This window comes from Hemiscyllium ocellatum, chromosome 42 (genome assembly GCF_020745735.1).
Source record: "Hemiscyllium ocellatum isolate sHemOce1 chromosome 42, sHemOce1.pat.X.cur, whole genome shotgun sequence".
Taxonomy (NCBI): Eukaryota; Metazoa; Chordata; class Chondrichthyes; order Orectolobiformes; family Hemiscylliidae; genus Hemiscyllium; species Hemiscyllium ocellatum.
This window is the reverse complement of record NC_083442.1, coordinates 28,628,559-28,644,104: the sequence shown is the minus strand read 5'-3', so window position 1 is coordinate 28,644,104 and position 15,546 is coordinate 28,628,559. Positions and strand designations below refer to the sequence as shown.

The following is a 15,546-nucleotide window of genomic DNA, read 5'->3' as shown; positions in this document are numbered from 1 at the left end:
ACTGCCTGCTTCCTCCCCTTCCCACCTCTAACTGTTACCCAGCTACCTCTGTTCTCTGGTGTAACTATGTCCCTGTAGCTTCTATCACCCTCTCAGCCTCTCGAATAATCCTCAGTTCATCATCTTGAACAAGTGGAATCATCAACAACTCCCATTTATACAACATCTTTCATATATACCGAGATGCTTCATGATTAAATTTGATAAATGGGCAGATAATTAATGCTTGCTATGATACCCACACTCGAGAAAAACCTGGAACAATTAAGGTTTGACATCAAAAGCTTAAAAGCTTAATGTTACAAAATAAAACAAGAATTATTCCTCTGGACTTGTTAGAACATGAGACATTAACCAAGGCATCGCTCCTTAACCAGAGAGTCTGGAAACAGACCCTTCGGTCCAACTTGTCCATGTCGACTAAGTTTCCCTAACAAAACTAGTCCCATGTGCCTGTAGTTGGCCAATATCCCTCAAAGCTGAAAATGTGTTGCTGGAAAAGCGCAGCAGGTCAGGCAGCATCCAAAGAGCAGGAGAATCGATGTTCAGGGCTCATTCCTGAAGAAAGGCTCATGCCCGAAACATCGATTCTCCTGCTCTTTGGATGCTGCCTGACCTGCTGCGCTTTTCAAGCAACACATTTTCAGCTCTGATCTCCAGCATCTGCAGTCCTCACGTTCTCCTACAATATCCCTCAAAACCTTTCCTATTTATGTACCTGTTCAAATTCCTTTTAAATGTTGTAACTGTACTCACAAAGTGGCAAATTATGAAGAAAGGAAAAAAATGAGCCAAGTATTCACTTACATACAAGCTTTGAAAGTCACTTCTTTCCTTACCCATTCAAACAAGCATCTGTTTTCTAAATTCGATGAGAGGAAAGCTTACAAATAACACTTTGTCAGTCTCTAATATAAAAAGCTTGAGGCATCAAGTTGCCTTTCAGCCTCACGCACAAAACACTGATTTGCGTTTTGAAAAGAACCCACAAGTTCACCCCACAAATGAAATGAAAACTTACTTCAAGTGATCATATGTAAGACGTCCATCATTTCCTACCACAAGGATGGCTGGATTGTTCAGCTAAGAAACAACAAGCAACATTAGGATGAGGTTGAAATAGCCCTTCATTCGAGGAGGAATTTACTGCAAATGCTGGAATCTGTACTGAAAACAACAAATACTGGATCTCATTGGTCAGGCAGCATCCATGGAGGGACAGCAAGCCAACGTTTCCAATCAAGGTGACCTCTCATCAGAGCTTTAGCTAGAGTCAGAGTCATCCAGCTCGGAAACACACCCTTCGGTCCAACCAGTCTATATCAAACATAATCCCAAACGAAACTAGTCTCACCTGCCTGCTCCTGGCCCACATCATTCCAAACCTTTCCCATTCACGTATCCATCCAAATGTCTGTTAGATGTTGTAATTGTACCCACATCTAACACTTTCTCAGGAAGTTCATCCCACACACGAACCACCCTCTGCGTAAACAATTTGCTTATGTCTTTTTTAAAAATCTCTCTTCTCTCACTTTAAAAATGTGCCCACTAGTCTTAGAATCCCCCATCTTAGGGAAAAAGAGCACAACCATTAATCCTATCTATACCCCTCATTATTTTAAAAACTTCTATCAGATCGTCTCTCAACCTCCTACACTCTGGTGAAAAAAGTCTCAGCCTTACTTTCTAACTCCAAACATCCTGGAGAAGCTCTTCTGAACCCACTTCAGCTTAACATTATCCTTCTTATAACTGGGTGACCAGTCCTAGACACAGTTCTCCAGAAGAGGCCTCACCTTAGTGGGCGGCACGGTGGCACAGTGGTTAGCACTGCTGCCTCACAGCGCCAGAGACCCAGGTTTGCACATTCTCCCCGTGTCTGTGTGGGTTTCCTCCGGTTTCCTCCCACAGTCCAAAAATGTGCAGGTCAGGTTGATTGGCCATGGTAAATTGCCCGTAGTGAGGGGCAGGGGTAAATGTAGGGGAAAAGGTCTGGGTGGGTTATGCTTCAGTGGGTCGTTGTGGACTTGTTGGGCCGAAGGGCCTGTTTCCACACTGTAAGTAATCTAATCTAATCTAACCAATGACCTTCAATCTTTCAAATTTGCCAGGATTCAATTGGAGTTTGTACCAAAATTACAGCAGGATTCTAAAGGCTGTGAATTTACCAGTGAACTGACGAAAGTAACTTCTTGTTGTCTCTGTATCTCAGAGGCCGGTCAGCAGCTGTGAAAACACACTCTTCAACTCAATGACAGAGGCAGCAGCACCATTGTGCAATTTTACGATCGGAACACACCACTAACAAATAGTGTTGAATATCCTTCATTGCTGAAACCCAGGGGTTGTAGCACTTTTGGTAAGATCATCAAGGCAATGTCATCCATTATCAAAGTTGATGTAAAAGCAAACCTGAGCTGCAGTAATGGGAATCCTGAAACAACCATCAGTTGTTGTAAAGACCCATCTGGTTCATTAATGTCCTTTAGGGAAAAATATCTGCCATCCTTATCCAGTCTGGCCTATAGGTGATTCCAGATCCACAGGTAAGTGGCTGAGTTTTAAATGCCCTCTGAAATGGTCAGCCTAACTTCCCGATCACCACCCATTTTAATTCCCCTTCCCATTCCCATTCCCTTTCCGACATGCCCATCCTCAGCTTCCTCCACTGCCACAGCGAATCAGACCACAAATTTGAGGTACAACACCTCATCTTCTGCCTGGGCAGCCTACAGTCTGGAGGACTCAAAGTTGAGTTTTCCAATTTCAAATAACCGTCCCACCCATCTCCCCACCCCCCCCAACCCCTGACCACCCCTCCTCAGCCCCACTTCCTCCCTTCCATTCCTCTGACTGACCCTTCCTTCCAGCCCCCAACTGGATTCATTCCTCCTATTGACCAACCAGGTCATACCAACCACCCCTATTCACCTATCACTATCTCACCATGCTGACCCTCTCCCCCCCCCTCCTTTATTTCCTTACCCCCACCTCCATTCCTGAAGAAGAGTTATACCCGAAACATTGACTTCACCTCCTGATGCTGCCTGGCTTGCTGTGTTCTTCCAGCCTCCTGCCCGTCTACTCTGAAATGGCCTGGCAAACCACTCAGTTCATGAACAATTAGCAATAGGAAATAAATGCCAGCCTTACCAGCAATAACCACAAAAGAATATTTAAAAAAAACAGGATGGGAACACTGAATTCTAATTTTGACAGGATAATCAAACAACTTGAATGTACATAGGGCTGCAAAGATTGCAGACATTATTCAAGATGACCCTATTGTAGCAGTCACTCTGATTTAAAGCAAAACAACGATCGTCATTAACTTCAAACTTTCACGTACGCACTTTACTCAAGCAGCGCCACCTTTCTGACGTACCTTGCCGTCATTGTCGTATGTGTCAAGGAGGATGCCAACTCCATCCCAGTGATCAACTGCTCCATAAACCGGCCCGGTCGGTCCCCTTTCTCTGGTATACCATATGGCCTGTGATAACAGGAAAGGATTGAGCATATAGGTGGGTTCACATTATACATCACAATTTGCTGATAACGCAGGTTCACACCATTTGTATTATGGAACCTTGCATGTTCAGCACTGTCTCCCAACAAGCATGGGTGGGGGGGGATACTAAGGGAGGAGAATAAAAAGTCACCTTAGTCTATCCACTGGGCACAGACAGCAGACACAGAGGTTGGAGACGAGATTGCCACTTCCGCTAATGCTAGTTCACATCGTGAGCATGAACAAACAAACTCTAAAGGATGTAACACCACTTTAATTTATTCAAGGTGCAATAAAATGTACAAAGTTCGCAGGGTTCTGAAGATTGGATTACGCACAGTATTAAATAAGGTCACACAAACAGTTGTCAATATTAAAAGCAACTTATTTTCAATGATAATACTTTGGAGTTATATTTACTTATTAAAGAGTTGAATCAATTACTGTCAATGGCATTTTAAAAAACACAATGAACTTTGCTTTTGTTCCGTAATACAATGTAAACAAAGTCATGGGTGTGGGGGGGGGGTAAAAACACCAACTATTCAGAGAGAATTCGTAGACATCGAATCTCCCAGTAAGACGGCAGCAAAATAAGATGCTCCATCCAGGAGCTCCTCTGCTCTGCCCATTTGTTTCCTTCTGTTCTGCCTCTTTCCTCCATCAACCCCAGCCACCCGGCCTCTGGAACACGGACGCCAACAGGCAGTGCCCTGTGCGGAGTGTGGCAACCAGTGGCCGGGAGTGAAGCATGACAGCAGACAGCAATCAGACCAGGTAGAGGCCCCCTGTGTTAGTTTGCTGCAGAGAGGCACTGAGATGTTTATCTTGTAACTTGGCTTGTTTTTCTGGCTGATGGTTAGACTGTGCATAGCTTAATTTAACTTTGTTTCTCTTCATTCCTCTATTTTGTCACAGAGCAGGTACAAAGGTACCCAGGTACAATATGATGGCACGGTAAGTAGTGGCTTATAAAAACCTTTCACTGTACTCATTTGCAAACGTGACAATAAAGCCAATTCAATTCAAAATTGAGACAATGCTTTGAGGAATTGTTTAAGTCTAGTCACGGACTCCCTTTGCATCAGGTGACAGTAAGTTGTTCATATCTCACGGACATTGAGGAAACTCTTACAAAGATTGTATTTGGTAATAAAGGAAAAACACACCAATCCATCTGCTCCAATTCTGTTCCTGCCACTTATCCGAAATGAAACCTCTATTTCCCAGTTCTCAAACGCTGCATTATTCTTGGTCCAAACTGACCCACTTTGGCTTTTCATTGAGGGAACAACTCGAATGCGTTCAGAGCTGGGAAGGGCATCTGCAAAGGAATAAAAGCAAATGGTCACTGTTCCTTACCTTAAAACTAATACGTTATACAAAGAAGGGTGACTGGTGACATTTGCCTAACTGGTTCAAAATTTAATAGTTTAGAATGCAACTCGATGCAGTGAACATAAATATAGTGGCATAGTTGTAATATCACAGTACCAATAACCCAGGAGGCCAGGCTAATGATCTTGGACAAGGATTCAAATCCCACCATGACAACTGACAGAATTTAAAATCAATTCATGAATAAAAGTAATAAATAAATCTGAATTGAAAGTCAGTCTTTAAGAATCGTGACTATATTGGGTTGTCACAAAAATCCATCCCGTTCACAGATATCGTTTGGGGAAGGAAATCTGCCATTCTTAAGTCGTCCAGCCTACATATGACTCCAGACCCGAAGCAACATGGTCATCTCTTAATCACCCTCTGGAAAGATCCAGCAGGCAACTCAGTCATTGATATCAAACTGATACAGGAACGTCAAACTGTATGGGTTGCAGTTCAAGAAATCAATTCGCTATTACCTTCAGAGACAAAAACAGAAATTGCTGGAAAAGCTCAGCAGGTCCGGCAGCATCAGTGGAGAGAAATCAGAGTTAACTTTTCAGGTCCAGGGACCCTTCCTCTTGACTCAAAATGTGGGCTCGGATTTCTCTCCACAGATGCAGCCAGACCTGCTGAGATTTTCCAGCAATTTCTGTTTTTGTCCCCAATTTACAGCATCTGCAGTTCTCTCAATTTTTATTCACATTGACCTTCTCAAGGATAATTAGGGGCAGGCATTAAATGCTGGCTTGCCTGCTGAGACATAAATTCTACTGAAGAATGAAAATGTAGTTTACTAGTTCAATACCTGATAAGGGCCTTTGTAGTTACTGGTATCTTGAACTAACTAAGATGGCACATCAATATCGCCATGGCAACACAATGGATCAGCCTGCTTTTAAATGGCCTGCAGACCTTGAGGCTATAATCTTATCACTTACCCCAGACTCAGTCTGCAATCAGGCTGCATTTCACAGCACACAAGGTTTCATTAAGACAACAGAGCATGTATTTCGGCAAAATAAAAACTTTTCACTCACTGTCATGTAGCTCTTTTCAAAGAGAAGTTCCAGGTCACCAATTACGGAGTCTACAATTTGGCTTGTCTATCACCACGATAGATGGAAAGATGAAAACAGTGAAATTGATGGGCCTTTGGCAGGTTGAAACATACACTTCGGGCATGTCACTCAAACACATACGTACACACAGAAGATGACAACTAAGAGATGCCAGAGAAACAAAAGCAGAGATCCGGTGCATGCACAATGGATCGAAAGGCCTCCTATTCTACCACGATAATTCTGTGACTCCATGTATACCAACCTGAGTTTCGGAGTCACAAGGTCATGTTGCAGCTGTACAAAACTCTGGTGTGGCCACACTTGGAGTATAGTGTAGAGTTCTGGTCACCGCATTATAGGAAGGATGTGGAAGCTTTGGAAAGGGTTCAGAGGAGATTTACTAGGATGTTGCCTGGTATGGAAGGAAAGTCTTATGAGGAAAGGCAGAGGGACTTGAGGCTGTTTTCATTAGAGAGAAGAAGGTTGAGAGGTGATTTAATTGAGACATGTAAGATAATCTGAAGGTTAGAGAGGGTGGACAGTGAGAGCCTTTTTCCTTGGATGGTGATAGCTAGCTTGAGGGGACATAGCTTTAAATTGAAGGGTGATAGATATAGGACTGATGGCAAAGGTCGTTTCTTTACTCTGAGTATTAGAGGTATGCAATGCACTGCCTGCAACAGTGGTAGACTCGCCAACTTTAAGAGCATTTAAATGGTCATTGGATAAAAATACAGATGAAATGGGAATAGTGCAGGTTATATTGGCTTCAGATCGGTTTCACAGGTCAGCATAATATTGAGGGGCGAAGGGCCTGTATTGCAGTATAATGTTCTAACTATCCTGCTGCGAAGTGCTTGTATCATTAGTGCTCTATTGTCAGAAAGTTATCCAACATCTCTTCCTTAGGCAACACCAGCATCGTTGCTTGACTGATAATGATATTGGAAGATTACTTCCCATTCATTTTTAATTTTCAAAAAGTTGTTTGTCAAACGAGAACAATGATGACATATAAATGGCACAATTGTGTTTGTATAAAAGTTTACTTCAGTAGCAGCGGTGAAGAAAGTAGGCATCTATTTATCCAGCACCTCTCATGATATCTCAATGCACTTTACACACAATGACGTACTTCTGAACCATGATCGCTGGGCTACAGACAACCTAGCAGCCAATGTTGACACAGCAAGGCCTCTCAAAGCCTCTGTTAACAGTGACAACCAATGTCAAGATGAAAGATAAATGTTGATCAGGACACACAAGTGAACCATCAACACAACCACCTCCCCCATCCCCAACCACAGCTGCCCTTCTCACTCTGCTATTCTTCAAAATAATGGTACAGGATGTTTTATCCCCAAAGTAAAGTCAGTTCATTTGTCACGGAGCTAGTGAGGACTGCAGATTCTGGTAAGTCAAGAGTCGATAAAGTGTGGAGCTGGAAAAAACACAACAGGTCAAGCAACAAAGGACCTGTGCCCTGGCCCTGAAACGTTGACTCTGCTGCTCTTCTGATGCTACTTAACCTGCTGTGTTTTTTCCAACTCCACACTTTATTGACTCTTTATTTAACTGAAAGGCAGAAACTATGATATAAAAACAATGATGATTTTATAACTTGCAAGAAAATTGCCACCACTAATACCCAGGAAGAATTTGCTCCTAAAAGCACTCAACGCTGACAGGTAATCTTTGAAACTTCCCCAATGGGAGTAAACTAGTTTTAAAATGTAGTAAATAAGTGAGTTAATGAGTTGGAAAAGCTCCTCAGGGCAGTGCTATTAGCCCAGCCATCATCAGCTGCTTCATCAATGACCTGCCTTCCACCATAAGGTCAGAAGTGGGAGTATTCACTGACAACTGCACAACGTTCAGTAGCATATATGACGTCTCAGATACCGAAACAGTCTATGGCCATCTCCAGTAAGACATGGAGACATTCAGGCCTGAATTGCAAAGTGGAAAGTTGCAGCACAAAAGCAGGAAGCAATGACAATCTGCAAGACAGCAGAATCTAACCAGCTGGTGCCGTCCACCCTATTGACAATTTCCAACACCTCAGCCCTAACTGTCTCCTGTTCACCATGGATGCCCAGTCCCTCTGCATCTTCACTCCCCACCATTCCCTCTCCATGTTGGAGATAAACTGTCTAGTGCCAACTGCTACAAAGCCACTGACTCCCATATCTAGGCTCACTGCACCACGTCACACCCCGCGACCCCCAAGGACTCGATCCCATTCCCCCAGTTCCTTCACCGACAACATATCTGATCGGATGATGCTACTTTCTAAAACAGGGCCCTCAACCAAATCTGACCTATAACCCGTGCTTCCATCCTTGGCTCTTCCCATCAGTCACAACAGTATGATCGGGTTCCCACGGTCCTGACTTTTCATCCCACCAGCCTCCGCATTGAAAAGGATCACTCTCCACCATTTCGGACAATTCCAGCTGTACGTCACCACCAGTCACATCATTCCCTCACTCCCCATCTGTATTTTGTAAGGATTGTTTCCTCTGGAACACCATCGTCTATTCCTTCACTACCTACACCAACCCCTTCCCACCAAAGATGCAACACCTGCCCCTTCACCTCCTCCCTGCTCACCATCCAAGGACCTAAACAGTCTTTCCAGATGAAGCAATATTTCACCGGTACCTCCTCCAATCTTGTGTATTGTATTTGCTGCACCCAATGTGGCCTACTCTACACTGGAGAAACCAAACGCAGACTGGGTAACCACTTTACAGAACACTTTTGTGAGCATGCATGACCCCAACCTTCCCATAGCTGGTCACCTTAACAGCATCCTGCTAGCCTGCCCATGTGTCTATCCTCAACATGCTGCAGTGTTCCAGTGAATCACAGCACCAACTGGAGGAACACCTCATCTTCAGACGAGTCACTTTACAGCTTTCGGGCTTAATATAGAGTTCAACACCTTCAGCTTGTGAACCCACCCCCATTCTTTTGCTTCCTTTTAGCTAACCTGGTTACATTCTCTGTCACCATGTCCTCTCTCCCCTCCCCCCATCCGAGTGGGACTGTCTGGCAGTTAGACACACCATTGTTCTGCCATGCTCACAATGCAATCACTTAATCTGCACTATTAACATCCTTTCTTCCCCAGTGCTCCACCACCCCCGCACTAATCACATAAATGCTGTCCCCTCTACACTTCATGTCAGCTCTGATGAAGAGTCAAAACATTAGCTTGTTCTCTCCCCATGGACGCTGCCTGAGACACTGTGATCCCCAGCATTTTTTGTTTTCATATTCTAACCATCCCTCTTGACTGTCATTGCCATAATTGAAACCTGCATTATTTTGGGGAGTTGCCATTGACCAGAAGCTGAACTGGACCTGCCATATAAATGTCATGCCTACATGAGCAGGAATCCTGCAGCAAGTAACTTAGCTCCTAACTCCCCAAAGCCTATTCATCAGCTACAAGGTACAAGTCAGGAGTGTGATAGAATACTTCCCACTTGCCTGGATGGATATAGCTCCATTCACACTCAAGGAGCTGAACACCAAGGGCAAAGCAGACTGCTGGATTAACACACCATCCACCAAATTAAACATCCTATCCTTCTACAACCAACACACACCATCTACTAGGGGCACTGCAGCACCTCACCAAGCGTTCTCTAACAGCATCTGCCAAAAATTACAGCCTCCAACACACAAGTTCAAGGGGATCAGTTAGTTTAGTTGGCTGGCTGTGATGCAGAGTGACCCATAATAGCGTGATTTCAATTCCTGCACAAGCTGAGGTTTCCATGATGGACTGCCCTTCCCAACTTCTCCAGTCGCCTGAGGGGTGTTGACCTTCAGGTTAAACTACCACCAGTCGCCTCTCTCAATAAGAAACAGGAGGCCGCCATCTGGCCCTTTGAGCCTGCTCCACCATTTAATAGCATCATAGAGATGTACAGCTTGGAAACAGACCCTTCGGTCCAACCCATCCATGCCGACCAGATATCCCAACCCAATCTAGTCCCACCTGCCAGCACCCGACCCATATCCCTCCAAACCCTTCCTATTCATATACCCATCCAAATGCCTTTTAAATGTTGCAATTGTACCAGCCTCCACCACTTCCTCTGGCAGCTCATCCCATACACGTACCACCCTCTGCGTGAAAAAGTTGCCCCTTAGGTCTCTTTCCCCTCTCAACATGCCTTCTAGTTCTGGACTCCCCAACCCCAGGGAAAAGACTGGGTCTATTTATCCTATCTATGCCCCTCATAATTTTGTAAACCTCTATACGGTCACCCCTCATCCTCTGACGCTCCAGGAAAAACAGTGCTAGCCTATTCAGCCTCTCCCTATAGCTCAAATCCTCCAACCCTGGCTACATCTTTGTAAATCTGATCTTTTCATGGACTCAGCCCCACTTACCTGCCCGGTCACCATAACCCTTAACTATGCAAAAATCTACCTTTGCCTTAAAAAATGCTCAATGAGGTAGCCCCAACTGCTTCACTGGGCAGGGAATTCCACAGATTCACAACCCTCTGGGTGAGGAAGTTCCTCCTCAACTCAGTCCGAAACCTGCTTCCCCCTTATTTTGAGGTATGCCCCCTAGGTCTATGATGAGACAGCAGCCCTTTGATCTGGTAAGACTATGGAGGCTTGACCTTTTACCGTAAGAGGGCAGGAAATGCAAGGAACACAACCACCTGCAAGTTCCTGTCCAAGCTGCAGACCATCCCGACTTGGAAATGCATTGCTATTTCTTTGAGCGCCGCTATGTCAAAATCCTGGAATTCTCAAACATCATCATCCTTCATCCACAACCACCTGATGAAGGAGTGTTGCTCCGAAAGCTAGTGTTTCCAATTAAACCCGTTGGACTATAACCTGGTGTTGCGTGATTTTTAACCTGGTACACCCCAGTCCAACACTGGCATCTCCAAATCCAGAATGTAGGTTTGCTAAACTGCGGAGGCTAAATACCATCAGATTTCTGTACCTATGTTTGGTGGTCCATTAATATTTATCTGAATTCACATCATCTTAAGGCCAGGATCATATCCGGCCGTGTACTTTAATTCAGTATGGTCACAGCAATTTTCTAAAAAGATAGAATTCCCCACACTACTGAATGAGAACTTTTGGACAGAAACAACGTGTAACTGATAGTCTCCACAGAGGTGTGGGGTGCACGTGTAAAGTAACAATCAGCTAATGAAGGAGTGTCGCTCTGAAAGCTAGTGCTTCCAATTAAACCTGTTGGACTTTAACCTGGTGTTGTGGGATTTTTAACTTTGTACGCCCCAGTCCAACATTGGCATCTCCAAATCCGGTTTTAAGCAGCAGCTAATATTGAAAAGGAGGAAGATTTCAGATGAGGAAACTCCCTGGCCAGCTGTGTCACTGCAGAAAACTCGCAGCAAGTGCTCAGAAAATTTAAAACAAACAACCTACCGTATCTCCGACCCTTAAACATTGTTTTGCTAGTTTTAAGCTGACAAAAAACAAACTGCAAAACATCGCACGCACACACACCAGCACAACTTGCTGCAGAGAGACCCTGGAGGAGTAGTTTGTCAATGAGCTTGCAAAGTTTGGAATTTGCCCTTCCCCTCGGGGAAAGGTTTGTCGAACTTACTGCCGTGGTGGGTCCAAAAAGGGATGGTACCGTCTTGCAGCACCAGGTGCGGACCTTTGAAGCTGTGCTTGTATTCGAAGCGGCGGTGGGCAGTCACTGGCTGCAGGCTGAGGATGGGAGCAGGGAGCCAGGCGAACAGCAGCAACACACACGCGACCATCGTTCGCTCGCTCGCCCTGCACTGCGCCGCAGTCACCACCGGTCCCACATGGGAGAGCCACTCGGCAGCAAGCCATTGGCTGGTGCTGCTTGGCTCAAGAGCCAACAAGCTCCCAAGTTAGTGCATTGCTCAGGGTCCCTTGCACTAACATAGGCTACATCCAGCTATACCAAAGTACATCGTACCTAGAACCTCCTCTCTAAAAGGTTCAAACTTGTAGTTATTTTTAAAAGAATTCTCTCCCCCCCTCTCCATTTTCTAAATATAACTCTTTGAAATAACGTGGCAGATAGGAGGAGACAAATTGTATCGGGGGATATTAAAATATACTAGGATAGTCAAAGATTATAAATTTGCTTAGGTCTTTTCATAAAAGTTGTTTCTTCCCCCGTGATCTAATTTGCATTTAGTCAACGGATAAGCCAGGACCCGGGCTTAAAGGACTTTCAGATCGTGAAATTAAAATACAAAATGCCCTAAGCACTTCGTTAGCATCTGCAGGGTCATCCAACAATCAACTACCCCCTAATTCGGTCGAGAATTGGTAGAGAGAGAGTCTTTAGTGTAAATCGAAAGGATTTATTTATTCAAGTAGCAGAATGAATTATAATGTGGTTTAACTGAAATTTAAACAGGTACCAATTGGGCAAAAGTGAGGACTGCAGATCAGAGTCTAGATTAGAGTGGTGCTGGAAAAGCACAGTAGGTCAGGCAGCATCCGAGGAGCAGGGATACCAACGTTTCGGGTCAAAGCCCTTCATCAGGAATCAGAAAGAGGTACCAACTGGTCCAGTCAGAACGAATAAAGTAAACATTTTTGAGAGGCCTTGGGTTTTTAAAGTTGGAACAATAGAAGCAGCCTGAATGGGAGTGTCAAACTCCCACAGAGCCAGGACTTTTAATATTTTAGCAGCAGTTGCTGGGTCTAGTAGATGCAATACATCTCTCCCCACTACCCTCTCTCACTCTCAGAGCTTGGAGGAGCCGGTGTTGGACTGGGATGATCAAAGTTAAAAATCACACAACACCAGGTCATAGTCCATGGTGGTGGGAACGGGGGGGGGGGGGGGGGAGCGCTTCTCTCTCAACAAGAGCAGTCTTTGAAAAGTTAGTGCATACAACTAAACCTGTTGGACTATAACCTGGTGTTGTGTGACTTTTTTAAACTCTTTCTCAGAGTTTTCTCTTCATGTTTTTCCTTCTGGACTGGAGAATTGCATGTAAGACAATCTATTTTACTGAATTTGGGTGTGTTTAAGGGATATTGAAAGTTACTGTTTAATGGTTAAGTGATTTATCATTCTATTAAGTTTTCCATTAAAGTTATTCCTGTCCTTTCCTTTGTTGTATTTTAACCATTATGCACGAACAAAGTATGTTTTGCTTTAAGACTGGTTGTTTGGCCAATCAAATTGCATCCAGAATGAAATTCCTGATGAAGGGTTTTTGCCCGAAATGTCGATTTTCCTGCTCCTCAGATGCTGCCTGACCTGCTGTGCTTTTCCAGCACCACACTAATCTGGACTCTAATCTCCAGCATCTGCAGTACCCACTTTCGCCAGCCAGAATGAAATACTTGCAACTTGCCTAAAATAAGAAAAAGTTGGGTCTAGGCTGTCTTCTGTATATATTTTGAGGGAGTTTAGTCTGGTCCATAACAAGTCACACTACCAAATTTTCCCAAAGCACACTATAGGAATCAATAACCACTTTTTTTCAGCCATGGAGAGACATTAGAATGAACAGGTTTAGTTGGAGAAAGAGCTGGATTTTAAGGATTATTTTTTTTTTAAAAAAAGGAGCAAAAGGCAGAGAGGTTTAGCGTTCTGAAGGAGGGTCACTGGATTCTTCAACAATAATTCTGCTTTCTCGCTCCACAGATGCTGCTAGACCTGCTGAGTTTCTCCAGCAATTTCTGCATTTACAGTGCTAAAGCTGACTGGGTTAGTTTTAGCAACTATAGACTGAGTCCCATAATGAAATGTGGTTGTCAAAGCATCAGAGTTATCTAAGGATTGAATATATCTATAATATACTGTAGCGGAAACAACATTCTTTAAGTTTATCAATATCAGCACTGAGAATCCTAACATAAGAATTTTAAAATATTGCTGTGCCATTATGAATTGTAGATGAGGGTTTAGGTGGTGGACAAATATTTTATACTTTCTTGCAAGAATCAATTCTGAATTGCATTACAATGATGAATTCAGAAATCAACATGGAAGCATAGAACACCATCGGAGATACAGGGAAAATGCAAACAGGGTTGTGGGCGGCACGGTGGCACAGTGGTTAGCACTGCTGCCTCACAGCGCCTGAGACCTGGGTTCAATTCCCGACTCAGGCGACTGACTGGGTGGAGTTTGCACGTTCTCCCCATGTCAGCGTGGGTTTCCTCCCACAGTCACAAAGATGTGCGGATCAGGTGAATTGGCCACGCTAAATGGCCCGTAGTGTTAGGTGAAGGGGTAAATGTAGGGGTATGGGTGGGTTCCGCTTTGGCGGGTCGGTGTGGACTTGTTGGGCCGGAGGGCCTGTTTCCACACTGTCAGTAATCTAAGGAACTTTGGCAAAGCAGATCAGAATGGAGCAGGCAGAGAAAATATACACAAGTCCACACATCTGTGCCATATTGCATTGAGCCTGAATGCTCAGCATGTAGCAGCCTCATAGTTTGCCCACATTTATCATTCAGCACTTTTTCATCATGTACAACCCTAGAGCACAGATGAATCTGCTGTGACCTTGCTCAAGATCTACGGCAGGAAATGCTTTTTTTTAGTTGCAACAGGATAAGCAACGAATAACTTTTTTTTCATGAACTTCAGTGTTCAGCACAACAATGTTACCAACAGGAAGATTTTAATTAGTCAATCTCCTCCAGCATTACCCACAACAAGTCATTAACTAATTCATCTCCTCTAGTATGTACGTAAGGGAATCTTACAGCAATTCAAGACTTTGAACACTTGTTGGGTTAACCAGAGTAGATAGCAAATTAACTTGTATTTACATAGCGTGATTACAATCATAAAATGTTCCAAAAGATTTTATAAGAATCAATAACCACTCTTTTTTTTAAGCTGCAGAGAGATATTCAGATGAAATATTTGGTTGGAGAAAGAGCTAGATTTTAAGGATTGTCTTAAAACGTGAACAAAACGCAGAGGTTAAGGGTTCTGAAGAAAGGTCACTGAACTCAAAATGTTAACTCTGTTTCTCTCTCTAACGATGCTGCCGGACTTGCTGAGTTTCTCCAGCAATTTCTGCTTTTGATTCAGATTTCCAGCGTTTGCACTCCTTTCAAGCTGCCTGAGTTACATTTAGTGGCTATAGACTGGGGTCCAATAATGAAATGTTTGTTCACTTAAGCAGTTTTAAAACCAGAACAGTTATCTCAGGGTGGAATGTAATTAAGTACATTGTAGATATCAATGATCAGCAGTGAGAATTCTAACTTCTCAAAATTGGTGTGTGGACATGGCCTCATGACAATTTAAGTGGGAAACAATAACTATTTTATACTTAACAATATTGCAAGAATCAGGTCTGAATTATTGACAATCAAATATAATTATAAACTATTGTTCTTTAACTTTATACATAATTTTTTTTGCTATCCAAGATAGCAGTGAAGGAGCAGCACAACCTGTAAGCTTCTGCACAGATCCAATCACCTACTTTTCCTTTTTCTTGCTTCACAGCTTTTTGTTTGTCTTATTTTAATCTAAGTACCTTCTATGGAGAGATCAAGCCAGCGCAGGGGATGGTGAGAGAGGGCGGGGAAGAGCGAGAGAGT

At 43.7% G+C, this 15,546-nt stretch overlaps 1 protein-coding gene across 1 annotated transcript in view; it reads right to left on the bottom strand.

The window, feature by feature from the left end:
- Positions 1-11,744, bottom strand: part of LOC132834710 (protein ERGIC-53-like) — a 76,444-nt gene extending 64,700 nt beyond the window's left edge. Inside the window, exons 1-4 of the mRNA XM_060853672.1 lie at positions 11,585-11,744; positions 4,684-4,838; positions 3,389-3,496; positions 1,022-1,083 (exon numbers count right to left, since the gene is read on the bottom strand). Coding sequence (XP_060709655.1) covers positions 1,022-1,083; positions 3,389-3,496; positions 4,684-4,838; positions 11,585-11,744 — 485 coding nt within the window. The remainder of the gene's footprint in view (positions 1-1,021; positions 1,084-3,388; positions 3,497-4,683; positions 4,839-11,584) is intronic.
- Between the last annotated feature and the right edge of the window lie 3,802 nt (positions 11,745-15,546).